Source organism: Loxodonta africana, chromosome 6 (genome assembly GCF_030014295.1).
Source record: "Loxodonta africana isolate mLoxAfr1 chromosome 6, mLoxAfr1.hap2, whole genome shotgun sequence".
Taxonomy (NCBI): Eukaryota; Metazoa; Chordata; class Mammalia; order Proboscidea; family Elephantidae; genus Loxodonta; species Loxodonta africana.
The window spans coordinates 9,563,798-9,590,015 of NC_087347.1; the positions used below are offsets into that span (position 1 = coordinate 9,563,798).

General features: G+C 49.2%; 1 protein-coding gene across 7 annotated transcripts in view; it reads right to left on the reverse strand.

Moving 5' to 3' along the window:
* Positions 1–3,139: 3,139 nt before the first annotated feature.
* Positions 3,140–26,218, reverse strand: part of INPP5D (inositol polyphosphate-5-phosphatase D) — a 137,598-nt gene continuing 114,519 nt past the window's right edge. For 4 of the 7 annotated variants that reach the window (XM_064286538.1, XM_064286534.1, XM_064286539.1 and 1 more), the window contains 8 exons: positions 25,726–25,839; positions 24,349–24,431; positions 22,145–22,232; positions 17,843–17,992; positions 15,636–15,732; positions 13,142–13,423; positions 5,966–6,567; positions 3,140–5,017 (listed from right to left, as the gene is read on the reverse strand). In XM_064286538.1, coding sequence (XP_064142608.1) covers positions 4,968–5,017; positions 5,966–6,567; positions 13,142–13,423; positions 15,636–15,732; positions 17,843–17,992; positions 22,145–22,232; positions 24,349–24,431; positions 25,726–25,839 — 1,466 coding nt within the window. In that variant the 3' untranslated portion in view covers positions 3,140–4,967. The remainder of the gene's footprint in view (positions 5,018–5,965; positions 6,568–13,141; positions 13,424–15,635; positions 15,733–17,842; positions 17,993–22,144; positions 22,233–24,348; positions 24,432–25,725; positions 25,840–26,218) is intronic. The other 3 variants (XM_064286536.1, XM_064286535.1, XM_064286537.1) reach the window with 3 other exon arrangements.

The following is a 26,218-nucleotide window of genomic DNA, read 5'->3' on the forward strand; positions in this document are numbered from 1 at the left end:
CTGAGAAGTACCCATCCCTTGAAAGAAACCTACTAAATATTCATTACTTTATTACCCTCGTGAAATCCATATAAGCCCAAGAAAAACCTTTGTTCGGGGGAACAGAGGCTAGCGTTGCTTGGTACCTTTCTGTTCCCTGCTTGCAAACCTTTACTCTCTTTCTGTCACTAATAAACCTTTGTTTGTGCGGAACCTCTAAGCCTCTCCTGGTCATTCCTGGTCAGTAGACCCAAGCTGGGAAGCCTTGCCCTGCAACAAGCCCAGGACACAACCACTCCCCACCCAGGGCCCCGTTACTAAATGTGGTGAACTCCCAGGCCCAGCACACATTGTGGACACATATGTGATCAATAGATGTTTGCTGAGTGAATGAAGGGAGAAGCTGAGCTGGCTACACCTGACATACGATGACTTACGATGAGTCCCGTGGTTTGGGCAGCTGTGGGCTGAGAGAGAAGGAAGGGACCAGTGTGGACCACACACCCAACAGAAAATGGAGAAAGTGGATCGTGGTAAGGAGCCCTGGTGGTGCAGCTGTTAAGCGTTCGGCTGCTAACTGAAAGGTTGGTGGTTCGAACCCACCAGCTGCTCTGTGGGAGAGAGATGTGGCAGTCTACTTCCTTAAAGATTTCAGCCTATGGGGCAGTTCTACTGCGTCCTATAGGGTCGCTGTGAGTCAGAATCAACTCAATGGCAGTGTTTTTTTAAATTAAAAAAAAATTCTGGATTGTGGAGCCTGGACTCTACCTCGTCATTGCTGTGGATTCCCAAACTGGGGAGTTGGGGGGCAGGCCTGTGGGGCTGAGACCAGACATTTGCATTATAAAGAGTCTTTCTGTTGCTATGATGGCTGGGAGCTGAGCTTGCTCAAGCTTTGCAGGGAGCTTCTAGGCCTCCAGATAGCTGTATCTCCATGGAAATTAGCTTTTGGAGAGAAAGGAGCTATTTTAAGGACATGCACAGAAGAGAACCTGGCAGGCTGGGGTGAGGGAGAGGAGCTGTGGGAGAGCTTTTCTGAATTACTCATTCATTTTCCTCCTATTGGGGTGAAAAAGATGGCATGGAAAAATCACCGACCCTGGGGAGGAGGGGAGACGGCAAGGCCGACCTGCCCCTGGCAGCACTGGGCTGCAGCGACCACCTTCTGTGGGAGGTGGAGCCACCAAGGGTGGGTAGCTATTAGAGAATGTCTATTGTGATAATAGCACCTTCCTGTTGTCAGAAAATTCTGCTGATCTTGTCCACCAGCTTGCATCTAAACATGGAGAGAAGAAAAAAAAATTGCTTCTTAAAAAAAAGCAACCATACCATTATCGAACATTTTGATCAAAGATTCTATAGATGATTCCTGATTAAAAGGGGGAAAATGCAGCACGGAATTTCAAATTATCATGGACTCCAGACTTTCCGGAGCCATGGAGGCTGGATGAGCCCCAAACTATTGCCCTGAGATAATGTTTAAAACTTAAACCAAAAATGCTCCCTGAAGTCTTCTTAAAACCAAACAATAGTTTAGCTTGTTGTTGTTGGTTGCTATCGAGTTGGTTCCGACTCATAGTGACCTTATGTACAACAGAATGAAACACTGCCCAGTCCTGTGCCATCCTCACAGTCGTCGCTATGTTTGAGCCCATTGTTTAGCTTAATTAGTAAAAAATGTTTGCATTGAGCACTATTCCTTTTCAAGAACTATCTATATGGGATTGGGAGAGACCAGTCCCTGGAGAAGAACATCATGCTTGGTGAAGTAGAGGGTCAGTGAAAAAGAGGAAGCCACTCAACGAGATGGACTGACACTGTGACTTCAACAACGGGCTCAAGCATAACATTGATTGTGAGGATGGTGCAGGACCGGGCACTGTTTCATTCTGTTGTACACAGGGTGGCTCTGAGTTGGAACCTACTTGATGGCATCCAACAACTAAGGCAGGTAACGAAGACAGTGCTTGTGTGCCCACTGTGCTTGGTCCATGCCCAGTTTCAAACTGAGTCTCTGTAGTCCCATCTGGCTGGGAGCAATGCATTTTCATCATACCACCATAACACTCAATGGACCATGTGTCTGCCCCCTGCTTTCTTGGGGGTTGGTGGTGAATGAGGGTCCTGCGCATTGGAGGGAGTCCTTGACCAAGAAGATGGGTTGGACAGGGGTCTGGCAGTGCCTCAGGCAGAACTCTCTCTCCAGAGCTAGACAATGAGCAATGACAGGTTGACACCAATTGGTGGCCCTCCTTGGATGGCAGGAGCAGGAACTTGGTGCCTGCAGGGCTTTCAGAGCCCTCACCCCCACAGAGGAGCACACGGTGGCCCTGGCTCTCAGTTCTCTCATGGCCCCTCCCTCTTTTCCTTTCCTAACTGCAGCGTCCATTGATGCAGCCTCATGAAGTGGGACCAGTTCCTTCTGCAGACATACATCCTTATCCTCACACATCAATCTGAAACCATTGACATTTCAGCCAGCCCGCATATTCTGTGCCATATCTGCCACCCTCCATGATGGCCTCCACTCTACCTTCAGTTGAACCAGGCAGCGTGGTGATCTCTCAGGGGGCATCTTTGTGAATCCTGGTCAGAGGAGACCCCCCTGCATTATATTAAAGTATTAAGAGGAGTACTTATACTTGCTATTTGGAGATGAGTGAGGGTCAGTGGCTGTGGAAGGCAGCTTCTAAGATGGCTCCCAAGAATCCCCACCTTTGAGTATGCAAACTCTTGTGTAGTCCCCGTCTGCATAGTACCAGGGTTGGTCTGGGTGACCAAGAGTGCACGACAGAAGTGATGGTGTGTCACTTCCCAGATTAGGTTATAAAAGACATGCAGCTTCCATCTGAGGTCTCTGTCTTAGATCACCTGCTCTGCAGAAGGTAGTCACCACGTTGTGAACAACCCAGGAGAGGCCCACGTGGGAGGGACTGAGACCTCCAACCAACAGCCGTCAAGAAACCTCTGAGGCCTCAACCCACAGCCACATGAATGAGCCCTCTTGGAAGAGGACCTTCTGCTCCAGTCAAGCCTTCAGATGACTGTAGCACTGGCCAATGTCTTGACTGCAACCTCATACAAGACTCTGAGCCAGAACCACCCAGCCAAGCTGCTCCTAGATTCCTACCAATAGGAGCAGTGAGATAATAAATGTTCGTTGTTGGAAACTGCTAAATTTTGCTGCATTTGTTACACAGCAATAGCCAGCTGATATACCGGCATAGCTAACAGCAGAGACAACAACTTCTTTACCTCGAGCATATTCTTCCCATTTGGTGTCTTTTCAGACCATGAGACACCAAGGACAGAAGTACAAGGATGATGATGTCTTTATTATATGGTCACACCCTTGGACTGCAGAAGCTGTCTGTGCTTCTGTTGAGTGCTCATGTGTGCTGTGGAGTGGGGTGAGGTGGGCAGGGAGAGACCAGGAGACTGGGGGACATTCAAGAAGTGGGTAGGGATTGAGTCCAGTAGCCATCAGCAAGCCCTGAATGTGTGCTCCACGGTGGTAACCTTGGAAGAGAGGACTGAGAACAGAGGGCGGTGAAGGACCACAGCAGTTGGCTTCCTGTTCTACTGGGAGACCCCCAACTGCTGCAGGGGAGTCCCTAACCACAGCCCCCACAGCGAGCACCTGTAGGGTGGGAGGATAAAGGACCCACCTTCTCAGGACCCAAGACTGTAATGGAACAGTGGGGTCCAGATACCTCCAGACTTTCCGGAAGCCCTCAGAAGGAAAGCCTGTGGCTCATACCTCTCAATGGGAGATCATCTCTGGATAGAGAGAGGTGCTACTGAGCTCCAGACCCGACATCCTAGAAACATGCTTGTGGCTCTGAATATCAGCAGAAAAACACCACACGGGTGGGCGCCGAGTAAAGAAAGGTACAATTTATTGGTTACACAGACTGACACCTGTGGTAATATGGCGCCTTGTTCTCCTGCACACCCACACACCCAGGTTCTGTTTCTTACAATAAGTCTGTTACTTTAAAAAACAAAACAAGAAAACACATCTCCAGTCTATTCTCTTAATAACCGAGGAAGCAGGGCCAAAAGACGGATTTCGGGAAGAAGAAAAGGCTGCCCTGTTTCTAGAGCCTGGAACCGAGCGGCCCACCCTCCCTGGCAGCCAGGCTGGAGAACACAGCTTTCGGGAACAACAGCTAAGACTCCTCCATTAGCACTCAGACATCTGTGTAGGAGGCCCTGGGCCAATCCATGCCACCAAGTGGGCCTGGGATCTCTAGCCCCGGGTCAAGGCTGGACCTTTCCACAGAAGTGTAGATGCTGACTGAGTTTCTTTCTCCTCTGGCTGATGAACTGAGGGAAGCCAGGGAGATGCCTGCTCTAGGCTTCTGCTGAGCCAGAGCTGCTGAGGCTTTAGGCAAAGCAGTTTGCATTGCTGACGCTAGCCTGGCCAGCTTCACTGAACCTGAAATGAACCACTGAGACTCTTCAGCTCCCCAAAGGTCAGGACCTTGCCTCACTCCCAAAGGACAATGGCCCTTTTAATGCTTTGTCCGAACCACTCTGGATAGACACCCATTTTGAAATGATGGGTTTGGAAATTTGGGTTTAGTTGATGAGGGAGACGCAACGCTGAGGCTGTCCTGACAAAATGTTCAAAAAGCACTTAGCGTGGTACTGGCACAGAGTGGGTGCTCAGTACATGCAGCCATTATTATTATTATTAATATTATTATTATTAGGTATCGATACCCCAACCTTCGAATCTGCACTCTAGATTCTTGCTTCGAAATGGCGACCAGGATAGCGCTCCTGGGTCCCAAGTACCGAGGTCAAGCTGGAACCCAGGGTGCTCGCTCCCTTCCAGCCTAGACCTCACGCCACACTTCACAGCCAGCGGTTCCATGGACCACAGGGAAAGAAGCTAGTCCCGCTCTGGACAACCAGGAAGCCTTGTGATGAAGCAGTAGGAGCAGCTGGCAGAAGGTCCCGGCAGGGGTCTGCTGGGCTGCTTACTGCTCCTCTGGGCTCCATGTCTTGCTGGCGGCTCCCAAGGGCTTCACTGCGGGGACAAGAACGGACGGTATCAGGGCCATATTCAACCACAGATTACCCCAGTTCCCTACATGCTGAGAGCTTGACCAGGCTTCCTCTAACACATAGCTTAACAGGGCCAGCTTGGACTTTATGCATGTTCTAATATATATAAAAAAAATGTAAACATAATAAAGATATAATATAGTAATGATATAGATATAATATAGTATATATGTAAATGAATATATATATTATACACACACCTGAACCCCTTGCCATCGAGTTGATTCTGACTCATAGCGAACCTATAGGACAGAGTAGAACTGCCCCATAGAATTTCCAAGGAGCGCCTGGTGGATTTGAACTGCCAATATTTTGGTTAGCAGCCATAGCACTTAACCACGACGCCACCAGGGTTTCCATAGTAATTCTCCCTATAAATCTACAAGGCAGGCAGCATTAATAGCCCCCTTTTTTTAAAGATGAGTAAACTGAGGCAGGGGACCAGGATGTGGGAGAGCTGGGATTCCAATCCAAGACAGTCTGGCTCCAGAGTCCATTCTAAACCACTACATTTCTGCACAAAAAAAAAGAGTTATAGGAAGGAAGGGGACGTTGTGCTTGAGGTCTCTAAAATGCTGGGCAAATTTTAAGTACTAACGATAATGATAATGGAATATAAATTATATTGGCTCCATTCCCCGACGGAGCCTGATTCCTACTGTCCTGATGCAAGACTATGTCTTTATACACAGCCCCTCCTGTAAGCCTTTCAGAGAGGCGAGGTAGGATGTTGGATTTGGGGGGCAGGCAGCCCTGGGTTCCAATCCTGCCTCTCTGTGCCTTCCTCATGAAGCAGCCCCTCCCCTGCCCCAGGACCACTGTCTCTGGGAGCCCAGCCCTGGGCACAGCCCTATGCGCACACACAGACGCACACACGGCGCACACACACAGGCGGGCCCGGCCCGCGCACCTGCGCGCACCTGCATGGCGGTCCTGCCGAGCGGCCCCTCCTCGGGCCGGTGCTTGCCTTGGTGCGGGAGCTCGGCGCTGTCGCGGTAGTCGCGGCCCTTGGAGTGCTGCAGCTGCAGCACGGCCGGGCTTTTGACGGGCAGGGGCGGGCGTTGCTGCGTGGGCGCGGGGGGGATCTGCTGGCTTATCTCCGACCTGGAAGGCTTCACGGGCCTCTTGGCCGGCACGGGCGCCAGGGAGCTGGCCGCGGGCTTGGGCTTCCCTTGGTTCTTTTCCCCGCCGGCTGCCGCTCCGCCCTCTGTGGTGGAGGACGTGCAGGTGAAGGAGCGGAGCCGGGGCGTGGGGACCTGTTTGCTGGTCCCCTTGGAGCTGTCGGCCTCCTGGGCTTTGGTGAGCAGGATGGCGGGTGAGGAGATACCGGGGTCCGGGCAGGGTGGGGGCTCCTTCCTCAGCATCTTGGGGGATTCCTGCTCTTTCCTGGGCACCGGCTTAGGGAAAGAGCTCACAGACCCGTACAGCGGGTTCTCAAACATCTCCGGCTTCTTCAGCTGCAGGTTCTCCTGGAGCGGGGGCTCGGCCATGTTCTTCCCCAAATCGCTGGGCCTAGAGCCGCGGGGAAGAGGACAGAAGACGGGGAAGAAACACGCGTTAGGACGAGAAGATGCTGTGTTGTTTATCTGTTGATGTTCTCCTAGGCATTCTCTGTTCTTGCCTGTGACCTTTTCCTCCATGAAAACTGTTTACACCAGAGCATGAGTGAGCAAGGGGCACTCTACTGAAGGTTTTGTGAAAGAAATACCCGCAAACCCATTGCCCAGTCGATTCCAACACACAGTGACCCTATAAGAGAGAGTAGAACTGCCCCATAGGGTTTACAAGGCTGTAATCTATGGAAGCAGAGTGCCACCTCTTTCTCCTGCAGAGTGGCTGGTGGGTACCTTTTGGTTAGCAGCTGAGCGCTTAACTACTGCGCCACCAGGGCTCCTCTTGGGAGAAATGGAAGAGAGTTTACGTTGCCTGTCCAGTAGCATTAGGGAAATGCAAATCAAAACCACAATGAGATACCACCTCACACCCACTATGGGGGTTCTAATTAAAAACCCAAAACAACCAACAACCCCAAAACGGAAAATAACAAGTATTGGCGAGGATGTGGAAAAATTGGAAGCCTCCGCCATTCCTGGTGGGAATGTAAAACAGTATAGCTGCTGTGGAAAACAGTTTGTCAGTTTCTCAAATGCTAAAAATAGAAATACCATAAAAACAAAAACAACCATTGCCATTGAGTTGATTCTGACTCATAGTGACCCTATAGGACAGAGTAGAACTGCCCCACAGAGTTTCCAAGGAGTGCCTGGTGGATCTGAACTGCTGACTTTTTGGTTAGCAGCCGTAGCACTTAACCACTACACCACCAGGGTTTCCAGCAATTCCACTCCTAGGTGTATGCTGAAAAGACTTGAAAGCAGAAACTCAAACAGATACTTGGACATGAATGTTCATAGCATTATTCACAATAACAAAAAGGTAAAAAAAAAAAAAAAGCCCCCAAATGTCCATCAATGGACGAATGGATAAACAAAATGTGGTAATATATACCATGGTACATTATCCAGCTATAAGGAGAAATGAAGTCCTGATGCATGCTACTACATGGATGAACCTTGAAAATATTATGCTGAGTGAACTAAGCCAGACACAAAAGGACAAATATTGCATAATCCCATTTATATGAAATATTGAGAATAGGCAGGGGCATACAGGCAGGAAACAGATTAAATGGGGAGTGATTGCTTACTGGATCAGAATTTCTGTATAAGGTGATAAAAAAAAGTTTTGGAAAGGAAAAATGGTGATAGTTGCAAAAAAAAAAATTCTGTACCTTTAGGATTAGTGCACTTTACCGTTTGCAAGTTAAACCTCAAATAAAACATCTTTGAGGACATTGAAAAAAGCTCCACTCTCCCAAATATAACAAGCCTGCTCCTCCCAGTCTGTTCTTCCCATACCAATAGGCCTCCTTTCCTGACTCCCTTTCTTCCCCGCCAAAAATCCCACAACCCCTCCTCTGCTGTTTCCAGCAATTCTGCTCTGACCCTCATTTGCATGCCTGCTCAATAGCACTCCTCAGAAGGGAGTTCAGTGCCAGTTGGGTTACTTGAGGGTCTCAGGTCAAGAAGCTTCACTTAACAACCATTTGCAAGGCCTACAACCACGACTACATGTGAGATGCTGTTCCAGGCACAGGGATGGAGATGTGAACAAAACAGCCAAAATATCCTGGTTTCAGGCACCAGTGTTCCAGAGGAACACATGCTCTTCCCAACTGCATCAAGTCCTCTCCCTGGAGAGCTTCCGGTGAGTGTGGTTCCTTCACCTCACAACTCGTAAATGAGAGGAACAAGATGGCGGCCGTGGGGAGAGGTTCGTGTAGGGTCGTAAGGTAGCCAAAGATCAGGAGCCAGAAAACATGACTGTTTACTTATGGGCAGAGACAGAATTCCAAGGTAGGCAAGAGCTGTCTTTTCTTTGCTGTGCTTGTTTTCTGATTTATCACTGCTCTTACCTGAGGTAACTTCCTGCTGAGCAAATTGCAAGGAGGAGGAATGGGAACACATTTTGCTTTCTGACCAAAGGGGTAATCTCCCAGGAGAGTGTTCCAGATCCTGTTTTCTACAACAGGAAGCTGTTGTGAAGAAAATGTGGGCACCGTGGAACCCACTGAGCTGTTCAGGCCATGACACCTGCTACAGGTAGAACATCTGCTGAGATGCTGCCTAAAGGTTGCTGAGCGGCCGAGTCTACTAGACTCTTTGGGGAGTAGGCGTGGGCTCAGGGGACAGAGAAGAGATGTCATCCTCACACAGTGCCAATGATCAGAGATGATGTCGGGTTTCAGGCCACGCTAGCCTCAGGGATGTGCCAAAGGGGGCTTGACTGTAGACTTGAGGTTTTTGCTCATTACTTTTGGGAAAGATCTGGAAGCAGTTGCATAACTAGACATGTTTGGGACTTAAAGAAATACTTCAGAAAGCCATTCCTCTACCCCTATCTGGATCCTCAGGGGCCTTAGCTATGAGTTAGGGGAAAAGGGTGTAAGAGGGTAGAAGCAGCAATGACCACAAGTTTCAGATGAAGGAGTAAGAGGGAGAGGGAAAATGAAATGCATGACCCAATGCCCAACCACCCCACTTCCAATGGCTGAAAAGTGAGGAGGGGCTTGCCTGAGAGAGTTAGGGGGCAGAGCCAGGAAGCGCTGCCCCAGAGGCAAGCATTTTTGTGATTCCAAAGCCTGAAACCCCAGGAAAGTGCAGGGGGTGGGGGTGGGGGTAGAGACAAGTGCAGTCTTCCCTCTAGGAAGAAGCTTCCATCAGGTTTGAGAAACAGACTGAGGGGAACCTGACCAAAGGTAACAGGAAATGGGTGCTCATAGGAGGCCCAGGTTGTTGAATAAGGGAACCAATGTCCCAAGGACAGTTAACTCTGTGGCAAAATGACTTGGCTTCTCAGATTCAAGAGACCCTGAATCTGTCTTCTGTTCTAAGGAAGCTAAGCACTGGGTCAGGATCTGAGAAAAGTTCTGTTTCTAACCCAGTGGCTTCAGTTGAGGGTGACCAACCATCTCAGTTTGTCCAGAATTCAGGGGCTTCCAGGGATGTGGGATCTTCAGTGCTAAACCAGGGACAGTCTCGGGCAGATGAGGATGATCGGTCACCCTACTTGTATCTGGGGCAATAGCAGGAAGACATGGAAGGTGCTGGTTTTCGCTCAGGTGGAACCAGGGTCTGGAGCTGCAGAGAGGGCTGCAGGCAGGTGTGGGAGCTGCCAGGTTCTTGCCTCAAACAGCACCTTGGTGGGAACTGAGCTTGGAGAACCCCAGCCCTACAGATGCCCCCATTCTGAAGCTGGTGGCTCTGGGGCTAGACGGGACACATTCCACTCCCAGTACAAGCTGCATTCAAATTGTTAAGCACAAAGATATATTTACTTAGGGAACTTAAAAACAGTTCACTTAAATAATTAAGCTCCTTGTTCTTTTTAGTTGTTGATACCTCCATTTTCTGGGGTCACCAAAGAAAGACCCTTACTGAACAGGCACCTCGATACCCACAGTGCTATGGATTGAATGGTGTCCTTCAAAAAGCTGTGTTGAAGTCCTAATCCTTGGTACCTGTGAACATGACTTTGTTTGGAAATAGGATCTTTGAAGATGTCATCAGTTAACATGAGGTCATACTGGAGTAGGGTGGGCCATAGTCACATGTGAATAGTACCCTTATAAAAGAGGAGAGCAGACAGACACACAGAAGAAAGACAGCTGTGATGCATCTACACACCAGGGAATGCCTGGGGTTGCCAGAAGCTGAGAGAGACAAGGATCCTCCCCAGAGCCTTCGGAGAGAACACGGCCCTGTCAACACTCTGAATCTGAACTTCCAGCCTCCAGAACTATGAGACAATGAATTTCTGTTGTTTAAGCCGCCCACTTCGTGGTATTTTGTTATGGCAGCCCTCGGAAACCAATACACACCATATGCTAGCTTTTGTCCTCATTTTTACAGAGAAGGAAATTGAGGCTGTTTGTCCTTCTAGATTTCTTAGGGAATGACCAAAGATTAAAATGCTGAAAACCAAAGGTGTGGAGATAGACACAGCTGAGCTCAGGGGTAATCATCTACCCTGTTTCTTCATCTCCTTCCTCCCTGTCTCCCTCCCTGCAATCCTTCACTCCCTTCCATCTTCCCATTTCCTGGAGAAAAAGCTTAAGGAACAGAACTGTAAGCTGCCCCTCATTCTGGAGGAATTCCAGGTGGGCCATGCAGAGAAAGGCTGGAATTGGAGGGAGAACAGTGTTACTGACAACCTCGCATGACAGACAACCTCACTGAGGAACTAAGGCCTCGTGGAGAAAAGAATAAAAACCATGTTAGGGAAGGAGAGGTGGAGAGTGAACCTCTGAAGTCATTATAAGTAGTTTATCCTTACCGAAAGGAAACTGTAAAGACGGCCCCCCAAGGGAAGACAATGGCAGTGCCATTTTGCACATCTGAAGTCACTGTTAACTGGGGTCAGTGATTTTAATTTCCATTTATCACCCTGTGGCTTCTAGACACTTACAGGGCTCCGTGTTTCCTCAAGATGCTCATGACATGCCTTGCTGTTATGGCTGCACCACGGGAAGCAGCCGTGGCTTTGGGATTTGTGATTCCAAGTGTGACGTCATTCCCAGGCTGCTTGGCCCAGTCTCCTCTCCTGCTCCCAGCTTTCTCTAACCTCTCCTGGTCTTCCCCAAAGCTCATGGCCAAACCCTTCTCCTTCTGCCGGGCTACCTCCCTTCTGAGCACCCAATCCCAGTTCCTTCTTTTTCTAATTGTCCTCCACCGAGGGACTAAAAAACCAAGGCCAAACCCATTGCTATCAAGTGGATTCCAACTCAGAGTGACCCTACAGGACAGGGTAGAACTGCCCCGTAGGGTTTCCAAGGAGTGCCTGGTGGATTTGAACTGCTGGCCTTTTGGTTAACAGGCAACACTTAACCACTGGACCACCAGGGACTGGGAAGCTGCACATAGAACAGGGGAGCCTGAGGTCGGGGTGGGACTTCTCCAGGGGACTTTCCACTACTGCTCCACGGCCTCCCCCCGACCCCCACAAGGACTGGGAGATGGCCCGAGGGTGCACTGGTATAGAGCTGAACTCTTCAGCAAGTGTAAAAAAAAAAAAGGAGGGTATTTTTCTTGGCCATAAAACCAAAACCAAACCCACTGCCATTGAGTTGATGCTGACTCATAACAACCCTGTAGGACACAGTAGTACTGCTCCATAGGGTTTCCTGGGCTGTAATCTCAAAGAAAACAAAGATCCTCACAACTGGACCAATAAGCAACATCATGATAAACAGAGAAAATATTGAAGTTGTCAAGGATTTCAGTTTACTTGAATCCACAATCAATGCCCTTGGAAGCAGCAGTCAAGAAATCAAACAATGCATTGTGTTGGGAAAATTTGTTGCAAACGATTTCTTTAAGGTGTTAGAAAGCCAAGATGTTACTTTGAGGACTAAGGCACACCTCACCCAAGCCGTGGTATTTTCAGTCGCCTCATACGCATGCGAAAGCTGGACAATGAATGAAGAAGAACTGATGCACTGTGAGAAGAGCGAACACATCTGTCTTGGAGGAAGTACAGCCAGAATGTTCCTTAGAGGCAAGGATGGTGAGACTTTGTCTCATGTGCTTTGGACATGTCATCAGGAGGGACCAGTCCCTGGAGAAGGACATCATGCTTGGTAGAGGGTCAGTGAAAAAGAGGAAGACCCTCAGTGAGATGGACTGACACAGTGGCTACAACAGTGCCCAAGCATTGGGAGGATGGCACAAGACTGAGCAGTGTTTTGTTCTGTTACACGTAGGGTCACTGTGAGTTGTAACCAATTTGACAGCACCTAACAACAACCACATCTTTCTCCTGCAGAGTGGCTGGTGGGTTTGAACCGCTGACCTTTCAGTTAGCAGCTGAGCGCTTAACCACTGCACCACCAGGGCTCCTTCTTTTTGGCCGTATCTTTATCATTTTCTACCCTATTTTTTTTTTTTTTTTTTAACATTTAAAGTTTGCACCAATAGGTCAGGAACTGGAGATGCAGCAAACATTTACTGAGTGCCTACTATGTTCCACCAACAGAGGCAGTGGTGGTTCAGTGGTAGAACTTGCGCCTTCCATGCTCGATACCGGGGTTCGATCCTCGCCCAATGCCCCTCCCGTGCAGCCACCACCCATCTGTCAGTGGACGCTTGTGTGTTGCTATGATGCTGAGCAGGTTTCAGCGGAGCTTCCAGACTAAGACAGACTAGGAAGAAATGCCTGGCCATCTACTTCTGAAAACCCTGTGGATCACAACAGTCTGAACCACCATTGATCTTAGGGATGGCGCAGGGATACTGGACAGCGTTACATTTCAGTGTGCGTGGTGTCACTGTGAGTTGGGGGTCGACTCGGCAGCAGCTAACAACAACAACCCTAAGCCCCAGGCTCTGAGGACAATCAGTGAGGAGAGTGGACGCACATCCTAGCCCGCATGCAGCTGCCACTCTCAGGGGCACGAGCTTCCCAGGCAGTTAAGACCCAGTGACTCCCATTTGCAGAAAAGGGAGGTGCCCTGGTAGAGAGAACTCACCTTGACTCCTGTGTCCTGAGGCAGGGGCCCCAACCAGCTGGAGAGGATGAAAACTTCTTGGGTGATACGGGCTGTTGCGAGGGTGGTGTTGGAGGACTCTCCCCCTTTCCGGGCCCAAGGGAGGCGTCCTTGGGCAGTGGGTCGTAGTTCCAGGCTGCGGGCTGCTGCTCAGGGGAGATGGCCTGCTTCCCATGCAGGGACATCGGTGGCCCAAAGGGCCCCACACCCATGTAGTTGGGGTTAATGATCTCGGTGATGCTGGGGCCACTGCACAGTGGGGCCCTGTGGGGGAGACACACAGTCACACCCAGAACCCCCTTCCTTTCTCAGGGTGAAGACACACCAAGCAGGATCAGAGGACTATCCTCTGATGTCCCTTGGGGCCCCTCAGGTTTCTCCTCACCTCCTTCACTTCTTTGTGGGCAGTGGACTGTCCATTCATTAATTCACTCATTCATGCAACAAAGTAGTTACTGAGGGTCTGGTAAGTTCCAGGCCCTGGGCCAAGGGGGAATATGGCTGGAAATGAGATAGCCACGGATAAGCACAGTGACAGAGAGACACGGTGTTTATGCATTGCTGAAGCCTAATGAAAGAAACAAGAGAGACAGACAGGCAAACAGGAGGGCAGGCACCGCTAGGGAACTGGGTGGCCAGGCAAGGTCTATGTGACAAGTCCTGTGTGATAAGAAGAAGGGAGGGGGGATGTTCTCGGCAGCAGTATGAGAAAAGAGCAAAGGCCTTGAGGAGAGAAGGGGCTTGGCTCTTCCAGGAAGTATGAAGGCCAGTGAGCCAGTAGGGAGAGAGGTGAGCAGTTGGCAAGGGCAGCAGGGCCCAGTGACAGTGGAGGTGAGCAGGGCAGGGCAGGGGGCTAGGAAGGAGTCATGAGGCAGGGCCGGTGGGGGGGTGAGTGGAGAGTCCATGAGGGACCAATCAGCGTGCATGTCTGGTCTGAGACATCAGGATGGAGCTGGCTAAGCAGGTGGAGCTCCCAGAGAACAGAGCTGGGGCCTCGCCTGTCGGGGGGTTGGCTCTAAGCTGTCGGAGCACAGCCTAGGCCTGGGAGAGGTGACCCAAACAACACACACCGCACACTCAAACACACTGGGCAGCACCTCAGTGACGCCAGTGCCGTCTGTCTTTGACAACCATCTCTTTAGAACTAAGGAATGGAATTCTGATGGTGTATGCGATACTGTACGCTATCATGAATGCTGCCTGACTCCAATCTGCTCAGCCAGCCTCCTTCTGAGCCACATCTCGCTGCCACCTGGTGAGCATGCTTCAGAAGGAAACGTAGTTCTCATGCTGCTCAGAATGGAACATCTTTGTTTCCCGACCCTTGTCCTGATTCTGGGACCAAGCAGATGCTTTAGCGCTAGGACGCATTTGTGGACAGGGTACCCATGGGATGACTGGGTCAACTCTTCAGTGGCCATAGCTGTGATCATCAGAGGAGTTGGGAGTGGACTCGGAGTGGGCTAGAGAGGGGAGTTCCTGGGTGCAAAGGGGTGGGGGCAGGGTGAGGGTGAGGGCTGGAGGGAGGAGTAGCGAGCGAAGGGACAGAAGGGAAGAAGGAGGAAGCTGTGCTGTGCAGCCTGCTATCGGAGTACCAACTCCGGCGAGCTCTGGCACAGCTTTGCCCCCTCAGCAGGTACCCTGACCCTGAGAGCCTCGCTGGCTTGATTCTGGAACTTGAGACCAGCTCCATCCGCGAGCTGAAGAGACCTCGCTTTTGGGGACTGCTGTCCCTAATAGGAGTCCCTGGGTGGTGCAAATGGTTAGTGCACTCTACTGCTAACCAAAAGGTTAGAGGTTCAAGTCTACCCAGAGGTCTCTCAGAAGAAAGGCCTGGTGATCTACATCTGAAAAATCAACCACTGAAAACCCTGTGGAGCACAGTTCTACTCTGGCAGACGTGAGGTCATCATAAATCGGAGTAGACTCATCTGCAATTGTTCTCCCGGTCCCCTAGTAACATGGGCTCCTAGGTCCTGGTTATTCCCAGTTCAGTCTCTGCCAAGAGCAGCTGGAATGGATTTCTCCGGCTGTTTTTCCCCCACTGACCCCACGGCTGCTGTTGTCCCCAGTCCCACGGAGACACAGTAGCCACTCCTTGACTATGAGTCCCTGCAGATATCTGCAGTGGCCTCTTTCCAGACTGCACACCTTTCTACTAGGCAGTGAGGCCCTAAGGCAGGGACAGCATCTGGTTTAGTTTCTCTAGAACCTGGCACATAGTAGGTGCTCAATAAATGTCTGCTGAATTGAACTGAATGTTCCTCCAGAGAAGGGTCTCCTAGGCCTGGTTGCGGTCACACCACTCTCCCAAGAAATGAGGTTTTGTTGTCAGAGACACTCAGAGCTTAAAGCAGGTGGCCTTCCCTCGGGACCTGTCCTGGTGTCTTTGGGCTCTACTTACCTCCTCCTGGGCCCTGTGTACACAAAGCAACACTAGCTTTTAGTGGGTCCCTGGCAAACCCCACTGCTCTACCTGTTGGCAGGTTCCCACAGCTTCATGGGATCATGGCTGGTGAAGCTCTTCAGACCCTTGGGCCCAATGACCTCATCCCTCTCTGTCTTCACGAAGTCTGGAAGGCAAGGATTGGGAAAGAGGATTTGAGGGCCCAGCCTTCGGGTCTTAGATCAGGGATGGCAAAAAGGTTCCCATTTGCATGCTGAAGTTGTCCAGTGAATAGTGGCTGCCTGAGGAGCTGGGCTAACCAAGATTCATAACCCTCACCTGGGCTCGTAAGAGTTTTGTAATTGGTTAGTTATGCCTGCCACTGGCTCAGAGGGGGGAGAGTTGGCACATGTGACCCAGAGCTGTCATTCCATTGTGACATTTCTAACTTGTTGGTCTTGGCAAAGTACAAACTGGCAACTATTTCTCACCAGATTAGATGAAAACAAACATAAAAGGTGTCCCCGCAAGAGCATTTGGCACCCAAAGCCAACCTGTTTGTGGGGCTTAAACGGGAGACGGGACCTCCACCTCATTTTCTACTCTGATTTGCGGATGTGATGGCGTTGAGTCCCTATCATCTCACTCACTGCCCTTCTACAGAAAGGACCTTCCACAGGGCAGAAGGGGGGGCCTCGTTCCCTGGAGGCAGCACCCCTTGGTGGACCGAGCTGTGGCTGGTGTAGGGGTACCAGATGTCCAGACGTACTGAGTTCTGCTCTCTCGCTATTCATGTTATAGGCAGGAATGTTTAAGAATTCTGGCTTGATGAACGTGCACCATTCATCAACTGGATGAATGTTGGCTTAGCTGCTTACTGGTTATGTGACTTTCACCCATTCACTTAGCTGCTCTGTGCCTCAGTTTCCCCAACCATAAAACAAGGATGACAACACTGGCTCAGGGGCTGTTGTGAGAGATAAGTGAGATAACATTTATAGGGTGACCAGTTCACACATGGTCAGTTATACAGTTAAAGCCCAATTCATGGCAGGCAGTGTTGCTATTTGAGTGCTTCTGAGCAGGAATTAAAGTAAAGAGGAAATGGGGAAAAACTCACCTGTTGTCTGTGTGAAAAGGAAGAAATACTGGATTTACAAATCTTTGATCTGCTCCATACCTCTCAAACATTCTATTATTTCAAGCAGAGAGGTTTTAACATAATGGACACCACTGAGAAATAGAAATGTAATTTCCAAGTTTCACAATTTTAGGTAGGATTAAGAGAACGTTCTAAATCCAAATCTAGACACTTCTTTGTGTTTGCACTGTTATTAGTGTTTCTTGGTCACATTTCAATATTCTCATAGCTGAGCAGTGATAATTCTGATCTAAGCGATAGGGCACCTGAACTATCCTAATAAGAATCAGAAAGGTCTCCTTTGGGGACAGGTAGAGGATGACCCTCTAAGGCTGGCCTTTCACTTGGGGCTAGGAAATGCCTGAGAAGAGTTTGTGTCCCCAAGCTCAGCTTCTGTGGTGTCCTTTCTGAGAGCCACGATAAATGGATTTCCCAGCCACCAACCAAAGTAAGCAAGTGGCGTGTGACAGAACAAAAAGGGTTCAGTTCAAGTTGAAATGGTGGGCTAGGAAACACTGCCATTTTGGAGAGTGGCTGGGGCGAGGGTAGGCACAAGCCTAGAGAAATGTACTAAGGATGAGGACTGGGGCTTCTACATGTATATGGTGGATGAAAGAGATGCAGAAGGTAGAGAACCGTGGGTGGGTACCATGAGGGATGAATGCATGTATGTATGAGGGCATGTATTTATCTATGAGTGCATATCATATGGCCACGGGGAAGAAGAGGGATTGCATGGGAAATCCTAAATCCCAGCTGTAGCCAGTAGCCTTAGTCTCCTCCTCCCAGCAGCCTGTAAATAGTTATTCAGTATTAGGTGGGTTATTCTGTAATCTTGGTCTCTAACAGAGAGTGACAAAACCTACAAGACTGGTACAAGGTGAGAGAAGGGAGCTGGAAAATTCATAAACTTCATGTCTTTAAAGATGCAAGCTGAATGGAGTCGGGGAAGGGTGAGCTGTGGCTGCTGGGTGTTGGGGTTCTGTCGGGGAATTCTTGAATCAGGTGAGAGTTGGGCCAGATTGCCCTTAGAGCCTTTCCAATGCTGGAATTCTATCTCCAGGCCCCAGTAGAGAGAATATTCAGTATTTCACTAAGAGAAACCCCCTCCCTGTCCCACTGGGATGGAGAGGGACCTGAGGAAGAGCCGTCTTACCATAGAGCTTCTCTCTCGTCTTGCCTTGGGACGTCTGCAGCTTAATCTCCCCCTGGAAGTGTCCCGTCATCTCTCCGTGGTGGGTGAGAGGCGTGTAGATGGGGAACTGGGTTTCCTTAGCCTCTAACCGGAGGGCAACGCAGCCCTCGCCTGGTGGGGAAGGGAGACGACAGTGTGATGGTTAATTTTCTGTGTCAACTAAGCTAGGCCATGGTGCCCAGTGGTTTGGCCAAACACTAGCTGCTGTCATGGTGTAGTAGTTGTTGTGGCTAGTTGCCATTGTGTTGGCTCCAACTCGTGGCAACCTTAGGTATAACAGACCGAAGTGTTGCCCAGTCCAACGCCATTTTCATGATCATTGGTATGTTTGAACCCATTGTTACAGATATTACAGTTACATGTGATTAAATCAGTTGGCCTTTGGTAGCTCAGACGATTTTCCATAATGTAACCTAGTATGATGTCATCTACCAATCAGTTAAAAAAAGGTGTTCCTAACGTGTGTTCTACCTCCAGGCTATAAATAGATATTTTGGTAGCACTCCCAGAACTCTTTGCTTTGAACTCTTCCCCTCACCTGACCCATGGTTCTTGGACTTGCCAGCCCCTGCAATTGCATGAGCCAATTCCTTGCAGTCAGTCTCTATATCGATATAGCTCACTGCTTCTCCTTCTCTAGAGAACCCCAACTAAGACAATCACGTCAAGACCCTGTCACTTCACAGGAGAATTGCTGGGCATTTGGCCTGGAGATCTAGCTCTGAGACCCCAAGACAGTCCTCCGGAACAACAGCCAAAGCAAAGATTGTTTCGTAAAACTTTAGAACAAATCCTCAGCCATTTGGGGAAAACACCTTAAACCTTAGAGCAAAATGAACTCCACGTGGATTAGTCAATGTGAAAAAAAAAAAAAATTAAACTGCAGAAAATGCAGCAGAAAAGCAGAATTAAATGCTAATTTGATTGCCGTAGGGAATACCTTCCCAGGGTTTGAAGTGATGGAAGAAATGACAAAAGAAGACTGACAGATTTGACGATATGAAAGTTTAAAACCTCTGCACAAAGAAAAGAATGGAAATAAAAAAGGAAACTGGCAGGCAGCCGGCTCTGCAGCCAAGTGGGAATCTGATCTGAACTCAATGAGGAGCACCTCAAAGTCAAATCCCCAAGAGATAAACAGGCAGATGATATCAACAGACAGTTCACACAAAGAGACATGTAGCTGGTTAATTTCAGGAAATGAGAAATTGTCCAGCTTCTTCGACCGTCGAAAACGCAAACTAAGAAAGCACCGAGGCACTCTTAGAGACATAAAACTAGCACAACATGGAAGGGGAAAAAAGATACTACCTATTATGAGAGTAAAATGAGCAGTGGTTGCCAGGGGTTCAGGGGGAGGGAAAGGGCCGAACAGGAGGAGCACAAGGCATTTTTGGAGCAGTGGAACTATTTTCCGTGAATCTGTGATACTGGATACATGACAGTATGCATTTGTCAAAACCCATAATGTAAACTATGGACTTCGGTTAATAGTAAACCACTTGCCGTCACGTTGATTCCAACTCATAGTGACCCTATAGGACAGAGTAGAACTGCTTCATAGGGTTTCAAAGGAGCGGCTGGTGGATTCGAACTGCCAACCTTTTGGTTAGCAGCTAACCTCTTAACTGCTGTGCCACCAGGGCCCCTCAGTTAATAATAACGCACCAATATTACTTTATCATTTATAACAAACGTAAGATATTATCATTCTACATGGGATCAACAATCAATGTCCGTGGAAGTAGCAGTCAAGAAATCAAACCAAATATTGCGCTGGGCAAATCTGCTGCAAAAGATCTCTTTGAAGTTTTATAAAGCAAAGACGTCACTTTTATGACTGAGGTGTGCCTGACTCAAGCCATGATCTTTTCAATCACCTCATACACATGTGAAAGCTGGACAATGAAAAAGGAAGACAGGAGAAGAACTAACACATTTGAACTGCCCTGTTGTTGAAGAATACCGAATATGCCATGGACTACCAGAAGAATGAACAACACAGTCTTAGGAGAAATACAACAAGAATTCTCCTGAGAAGTGAGGACAGTGAGATTTTGGCTTGCTTACTTTGGACATATCATCAGGAAAGACCAATTACTAGAAGAGGACATCATGGTTGATAAAGTAGAGGGCCAACAAAAACGAGGGAAAGGCTCAATGAGATGGACTGACACAAGACCCACAACAATGAACTCAGACATACCAACGATCATGACGATGGCACAGGACTAGATAACGTTTTGTTCTGTTATTTACATAGAAGGTCGTCATGAGTTGGAGCCGACTCAACAGCAACCAGCAATAACAACAAAAAGATGTTAATGAGAGGAGGAACTGTGTGCGTGTGGGAAGGGGAAGGCGGGTATTTGGGAACTCTCTATACTTTCTGAGCAATTTTTCTGTAAACCTAAAATTGCTCTAAAAAAATTAAGTGTATTAAAAAAAAAAAATACCCAATGCAAGCAAAGACATGGGGAAACCTATCCACACGGAGATGCAAGGTCAACTAATACAGCCTTTGTGGAAATCAAATTGATAAATGCTAAGAGTCACAATCATACCATGAGTCGGAATCGACTCGACGGCAGTGGGTTTGGTTTAGTGGGTTAAGAGTCACAAGGAGCCCTGGTGGCGCAGCAGGTAAGATCTCAACTGCTACCCAAAAGGTTGGCAGTTTGAATCCACCAGCTGCTCCTTGGAAACCCATGGGGCAGTTCTACTCTGTCCTATAGGGTCACTGTGAGTCGGAATCGACTTGATGGCAATGGTTTTTTTTTTTTTTGTAAGAGTCACAAACATATTTATACCCTTTGATCCAACAAACATGAGAATATATCCTAAAGAAATAATTCAAGAGAAAAAAACAATGTAGCTGCAAAAGAATTAGCAATGTCCATGGAGAAGGTTCATCACAGCACTATTGATAACATTAACAGCATAACTGGCAGAGACTCAGTAACAGTAATAAGCGAATACATTTGCAAATGAGGTTACGGGAAATTCGTGGACTATTACGCAGCCATTAAACCTGTCCATTATGAAGACTGTATGAGGAGCATGGAAAATGCTTATTATCTAAAACTAGGTGAAGAAAGAAAAATATAAAATAGTATCACTGTGTTGCTATTGTTAGGTCCCGTCAAGTCGATTCCAACTCATCGTGACCCCAAGTGACAGAGCAGAACTGCCCCATAGGGTTTTCTAGGCTGTAATCTTTGCAAGAGCGGATCACCAGATCCTTTTCCCTCGGAGCTGCTGGGCGTGTTCCAGCCGCCAGCCCTGTAGTGAGCAGCCGAGAGCTTCACCATTTTGCCATCAGGGCTCCCTTCTGTGATGTTATAAATATGAAAATACAGGTGTGCATATGTATGAGGATGGAAATATGAAACTAAAATAAAAATGGTTGCTGTATTTTCAGTTATCAGAGATAACTATATATATATAATATATATAATACAGATAATCTCTGTATTATCAGAGATTATCGATTGATTCTTTTACCTTTTTATTATGATGATGTACCGTTTGTGAGTATGAGTATCAAGAAGAGGAAACAAAGAAGGGATAAATATTTGAACAAGAAAGTGGAACCCATCAGACCTGTACTTCCTGTTTTCTGCCACCACACCTTCAAACATCCTTACATCCACGTGGATCCTTTTTCCTTACCCAACATGATGGATAAGATGCCTAAGCCACAGCCAGCATGCTCCTCAGGCCCTGGCTCAGGGACCTTAGCTTACCTGTGGTCTTTTCTCTCACCTGGGCTGCAGTGGAAGGGGGCTAAGGGCATGGATTCTGGGGCTTGGCTGGCTGGGTTCACACCCTAGGTAGTACAGTTACCTTAGACAAGTTGCTCTGTAGCTGTGTGACCTTGGGCAAGTCACTTCACTTTTCTGAGCCTCAGTTTCCTCATTAACTAATTGGGAGAGCAGTATCTATTTTGTTAGGTTGTTGCCAGGATTAAATAAATACCTGCAAAGCACTCAGCATAGAGTCTGACTCAGGAAAGGCTTAGGATGTGGGTGGCATGAGGCTGCTGAATAAGAACACCTACAATCCCAAGAGGGTGGGAGAGTGACCTATAGTACCTGTCACTCTGGCATCCCTGGATGGGTGATGAAAAGGTAGGGCAGGAGCAGGATGGGGAGTGGCAGGTGGGCTTTCCATGAAGGAGATGTCACGGCCTCCCTCACTTCAGAGGTCGCCTAAGGAACGAGTAGGAAATGCACCTGGAGGCACCTGTCCTAGGACCCTTACCGTAGGATTCGTCACTGTCAGAGGACTTAATGCTGATCAGGATATGCTGGTCCAGCAGGTACTCAGGGTCAGAGATAATGGGCTTCAGCTGCAGGGAAAAGGCCAGGATTAGGGTTGACAGGTGCGGGACAGGCAGGGAAACAGGTGGGTGGACAAGTGGATGAGGGTTGCCAGCCCAGATGTGGGGAATCCTGGAGAAAACAGGACTGGAGGTGTTCTTATTCACTTGATTGGAATCCCTGGTCTTGATGTCCATGACAGCGGGAGGAACCCATGTTTACATCTACCCAGCAAGGCAGGGGCTAACTTCCTTCCCTGTCCCCCGCCATCATACTGAACCCCAGGCCTCCTAAATTGGGCTCTAGGGGCCCAGGCTCCAGGGAGATGGCCTGACCCCAAATCTGCCCCCACCTCCATTGCCTCCCTCCTCCTCCTTTGCATATCCATAATTAATCAGGATGGTGGGGAGCAGGGACCAGCTGATATGCAAATGGTGGGATCAGGAGCCAGGTCATGGATGACCCCTGCAGAAGGATGGCTCAGCACCCTGCACCCTACTCCCTCCTTGGTCACTCCCCAGGACTGCTCCCCATCGGGGAAGGATAGTGGCTCTGTGCTCAATCCTCAGCAGAGCCCCCAGTTTGGCCTGGAGAGTTCTTTCTCTTTATCTGCTAGGAACCTCTGGCTCCTGCTCACCAGGCTTTGCATGCTGGTGGCTGAACCTGGAGCCTGGCCACTGCAGGGCTGTGTCTGTGCAGGCACCAGGGGAGCTGGTCGGCCATGCCAACGCTTTATCCTGCGCACTAGTGTCTACATGCTGGCTACAGTTTAGGATATTTTCACAGTCTAGGGCTTGTTATATATTGAATTATGTCCTCCCATACATGTGATGTAAATCCCAACCTCTATACCTGTGGTTATAATCCCATTTGGGAATGGGTTGTCTTTGTTATGTTAATGAGGCAAGAATTAGTGTAGGGTGTGTCTTGAGTCAATCTCTTTTGAGATATAAAAGAGAAAAAAATTCAAGCTAGCAAGAGAGTTGGGGGAAGAGATGCCAAGACACATGGAGATCTCCAAGGCACCAGGAGGCAGAAGCTGAAGAGACAAGGACCTTTCTCTGGAGCCAACAGAGAAAGAAAGCCTTTCCTTCGAACTGCTGCTCTGAATTTGGACTTCTAGCCTCCTAAACTGTGAGAAAATAAATTTCTGTTTCTTAAAGCCAACCACTTGTCGTATTTCTGTTATAGAAGTGCTAGATAACTAAGACAGAGATGTTCTTCATGATGACTCCAAGGGAGCCTGATAAAAAGGCCAAACACTGCTCTAGGCCACCCCTTCCTTCCCTTCCAGATACCGGGAGGCCGCTCATGCTTTCTCCCTGGGCCCCATATCGACTAACAGGGTGGACTCGCCATATTCCCATTCAGAAAGTTCCAGAACAAATGACTAGAAATTGCAGTGAGTGCTCTGGGGCATTCTGGGGTTCCAGGACCACACTGAGCACTCAGGTCATTGACAGATAGTGAGAGCCAGCTCCAAGTTAGAGCAGGGCCAGGGGCCAGGGGAGAAGCCTGCTCCCCCAGGTAGGAGTGGGTGGCAGCTATCTGAACAAAGTGTGCCTGTGACAGACTGGTCTGCCATGGTGGAGGCGGCAGGGAGGGAGACTCTGGACCCCGGGGCAGAAAGAGGAGGTCGTCAGGGAACACAGGTTGGAGGGAGGGTCAGGAACAGATGGGGCTGGAGAGCAAGGTGGGGTCTGGGGGGCCAAGCTGAGGAGCTTGAGCTTGTCTCTCTTGGCACCAGGAACCTGACAGGACAAAAGGGGGGATGGCAGGATCAGATGAGCATTCCAGGAAGTTCAGCCAGGCTTCAGGACACCTTGCTGAAATGGGGTGTCTAGCTGATTGCAACTCATGGAGACCCCACGTGTGTCAGAATAGAACTGTGCTCCACTGGGTTTTCAATGGCTGATTTTTCAGAAGTGTATCATCAGGCCTTTCTTCTGCGATGCCTCTAGGTGGATTTGCATCTCCACCCTTGTGGTTAGCAGCTAAGCACCTTAACCATCTGCACCAACCAGGACTCCCTTGTCTGTGGGGTTCCCACTCCCTCTGGTTGGGGCCGGCCACCATTTACCATTGGTGGCATGGTGGCCTGGTGAGCACGAGCTCTGCCTGCTGAACGTCCTGGTGGTGAGTTACCTTTGGAAGGGTCTCGCCAAACTTCACCAACAGCTCCCCTTCGCTGCCTTCTTCGTTTTCTCCTTCCTGACTCTTGACAAAGCCTGCCAGAGGACAAGAAGGCTGGTACTCAGAAAACTGAGCCAGAACGAGACGAAAAGGACCCCTGGGCCAATGAAGATACTCCCCCTGCCATTTGTATCTTTAGGGGCCTCAGCATCATTTAGGAAGTCAGGGTTGTGGGGGATTCTGCTTTTGTGTAGGGGACGGTCATCTGACAACACGCCCTAATTATTTTTAGGGAAACCAGAGAGATCCCACCCCCTCCCTTCCTGGCTCCTCTTTGTCACAAACCAGGCAACAAAGAAACCATCACATCCTAGGCAAGAGGATTAAGGGAACATGACAATCCATCCCACGCCACTCAACACAGCACCCTTTGAAATTCTAATTTAAGCTTCCTAATATGCTGTTTCCATAGAAATGTATGCAAATGTCTCGAGAGTTTATAAAAAACACCCGCACAAAACCCTCATCACTTCTGGAATGGCTTTGACCCTGCTCCATGGACTGGGACTCAGGGACTTTGTGGAGGGGGTGCTCTGCCATCAGGATAGAGGGAAGGCTCCATCTGACAGGCAAGGGCGGGGGCGGGGCGGCACACAGCTGGCAGTGCCCGCCATCTTCCTAATTTCTGGAAGCTTCCCAAAAGTCTCCTCAGGAAATGCCTCGTTTTGTGGAGTTGAGCTCCCCTCCCCCCCACTCTTTGGACCCTCTCAGCAAGGAGGACTAGAAACCACACAGATCTTCTCTTGCCATGCAACAGCTTTAGACAATATGCCTGAAATGTCACACAGAAAGGGTGTTTCCCAAACACAGTTTGTGCTGAGGGCTGCTGGCTGAGAGGCGGCTGCCAATCTTCAGCTTGCTTTCGGAGGCTCCAGACCACCTGAGAAAGATGCCCGTGATGGTGGGAAAGAGCACAGGGAGCCAGGGGAGAATAAGCGGCTGCCAGCAGCAGTTCAGGCCCTAGTGCAGGCTTCCGGTTGAGTCAGAGCCTTGGCTTGGGGGAACTCTCAAGTGGGTTAAAGTCTGCCCAGAGGGATCAGGGAGAGGTTCTAGCTGGCTCCATCACAAACACGGTGCTGAAGGTCATTAGATCATGGCTAAATTAATGAGTGCCCCTGCCCCCAGGGCTAGAGCGGCAGCATCTGCAGGCCACAGTGGGACTGCCCCCTCACAATAAGCCGGTGTGTGTCCCCTTGTACACTCCATCTGTGACCCTATTGAGGTCCATGCTTGAGCATCTTACACAGAGATGAGAAATGGGGAAAATGACCATGGATGAGAAAGAGCATTGGCCCACCCCAACCAAAAGGTAGTTCAACAACCACTCACTCTCCAAGCAGCTGGAGTGGAACTCAAGGTAGAATTTGGTCTGGGACTTGGTCTTCAGTGTGGCGAAGCAGCTGAGAAACTCAATCTGCCCTTGGCTGTCCACAGTCCCAGGGCCTAGAACAGGTGAGAACAGGCATGCAACTCCACAACGTGCCTGGAGACGGCGCCCTTCACACCACCCTTCCAACTCTGAGCTTCTCAGGGCCCAAGGAAGGCCAGCATCTAGGTGGGAGGAGAGGTTTTCCTCAAGGCAAAGCTACAAGACCCTCCAACTTCACTGAATCCCTTGACAAGGGTTATGGCCTCTCTGATGACTCATGAGCTGGGCATGGTGGAAAGCAGAGCCAAAAGAGGGAGGAGTTCAAGGATTGAGAGACCTAGGGTTTAGTCTGAGCTTTGCCACTAAACTTCGTGGCCTCAGGCGATGCCCTTAGCCTCACTGCCTCAGTCTCCCCATTAGTTCCGCAAAGAGAATTCGTGTAGTGGCTCAGTT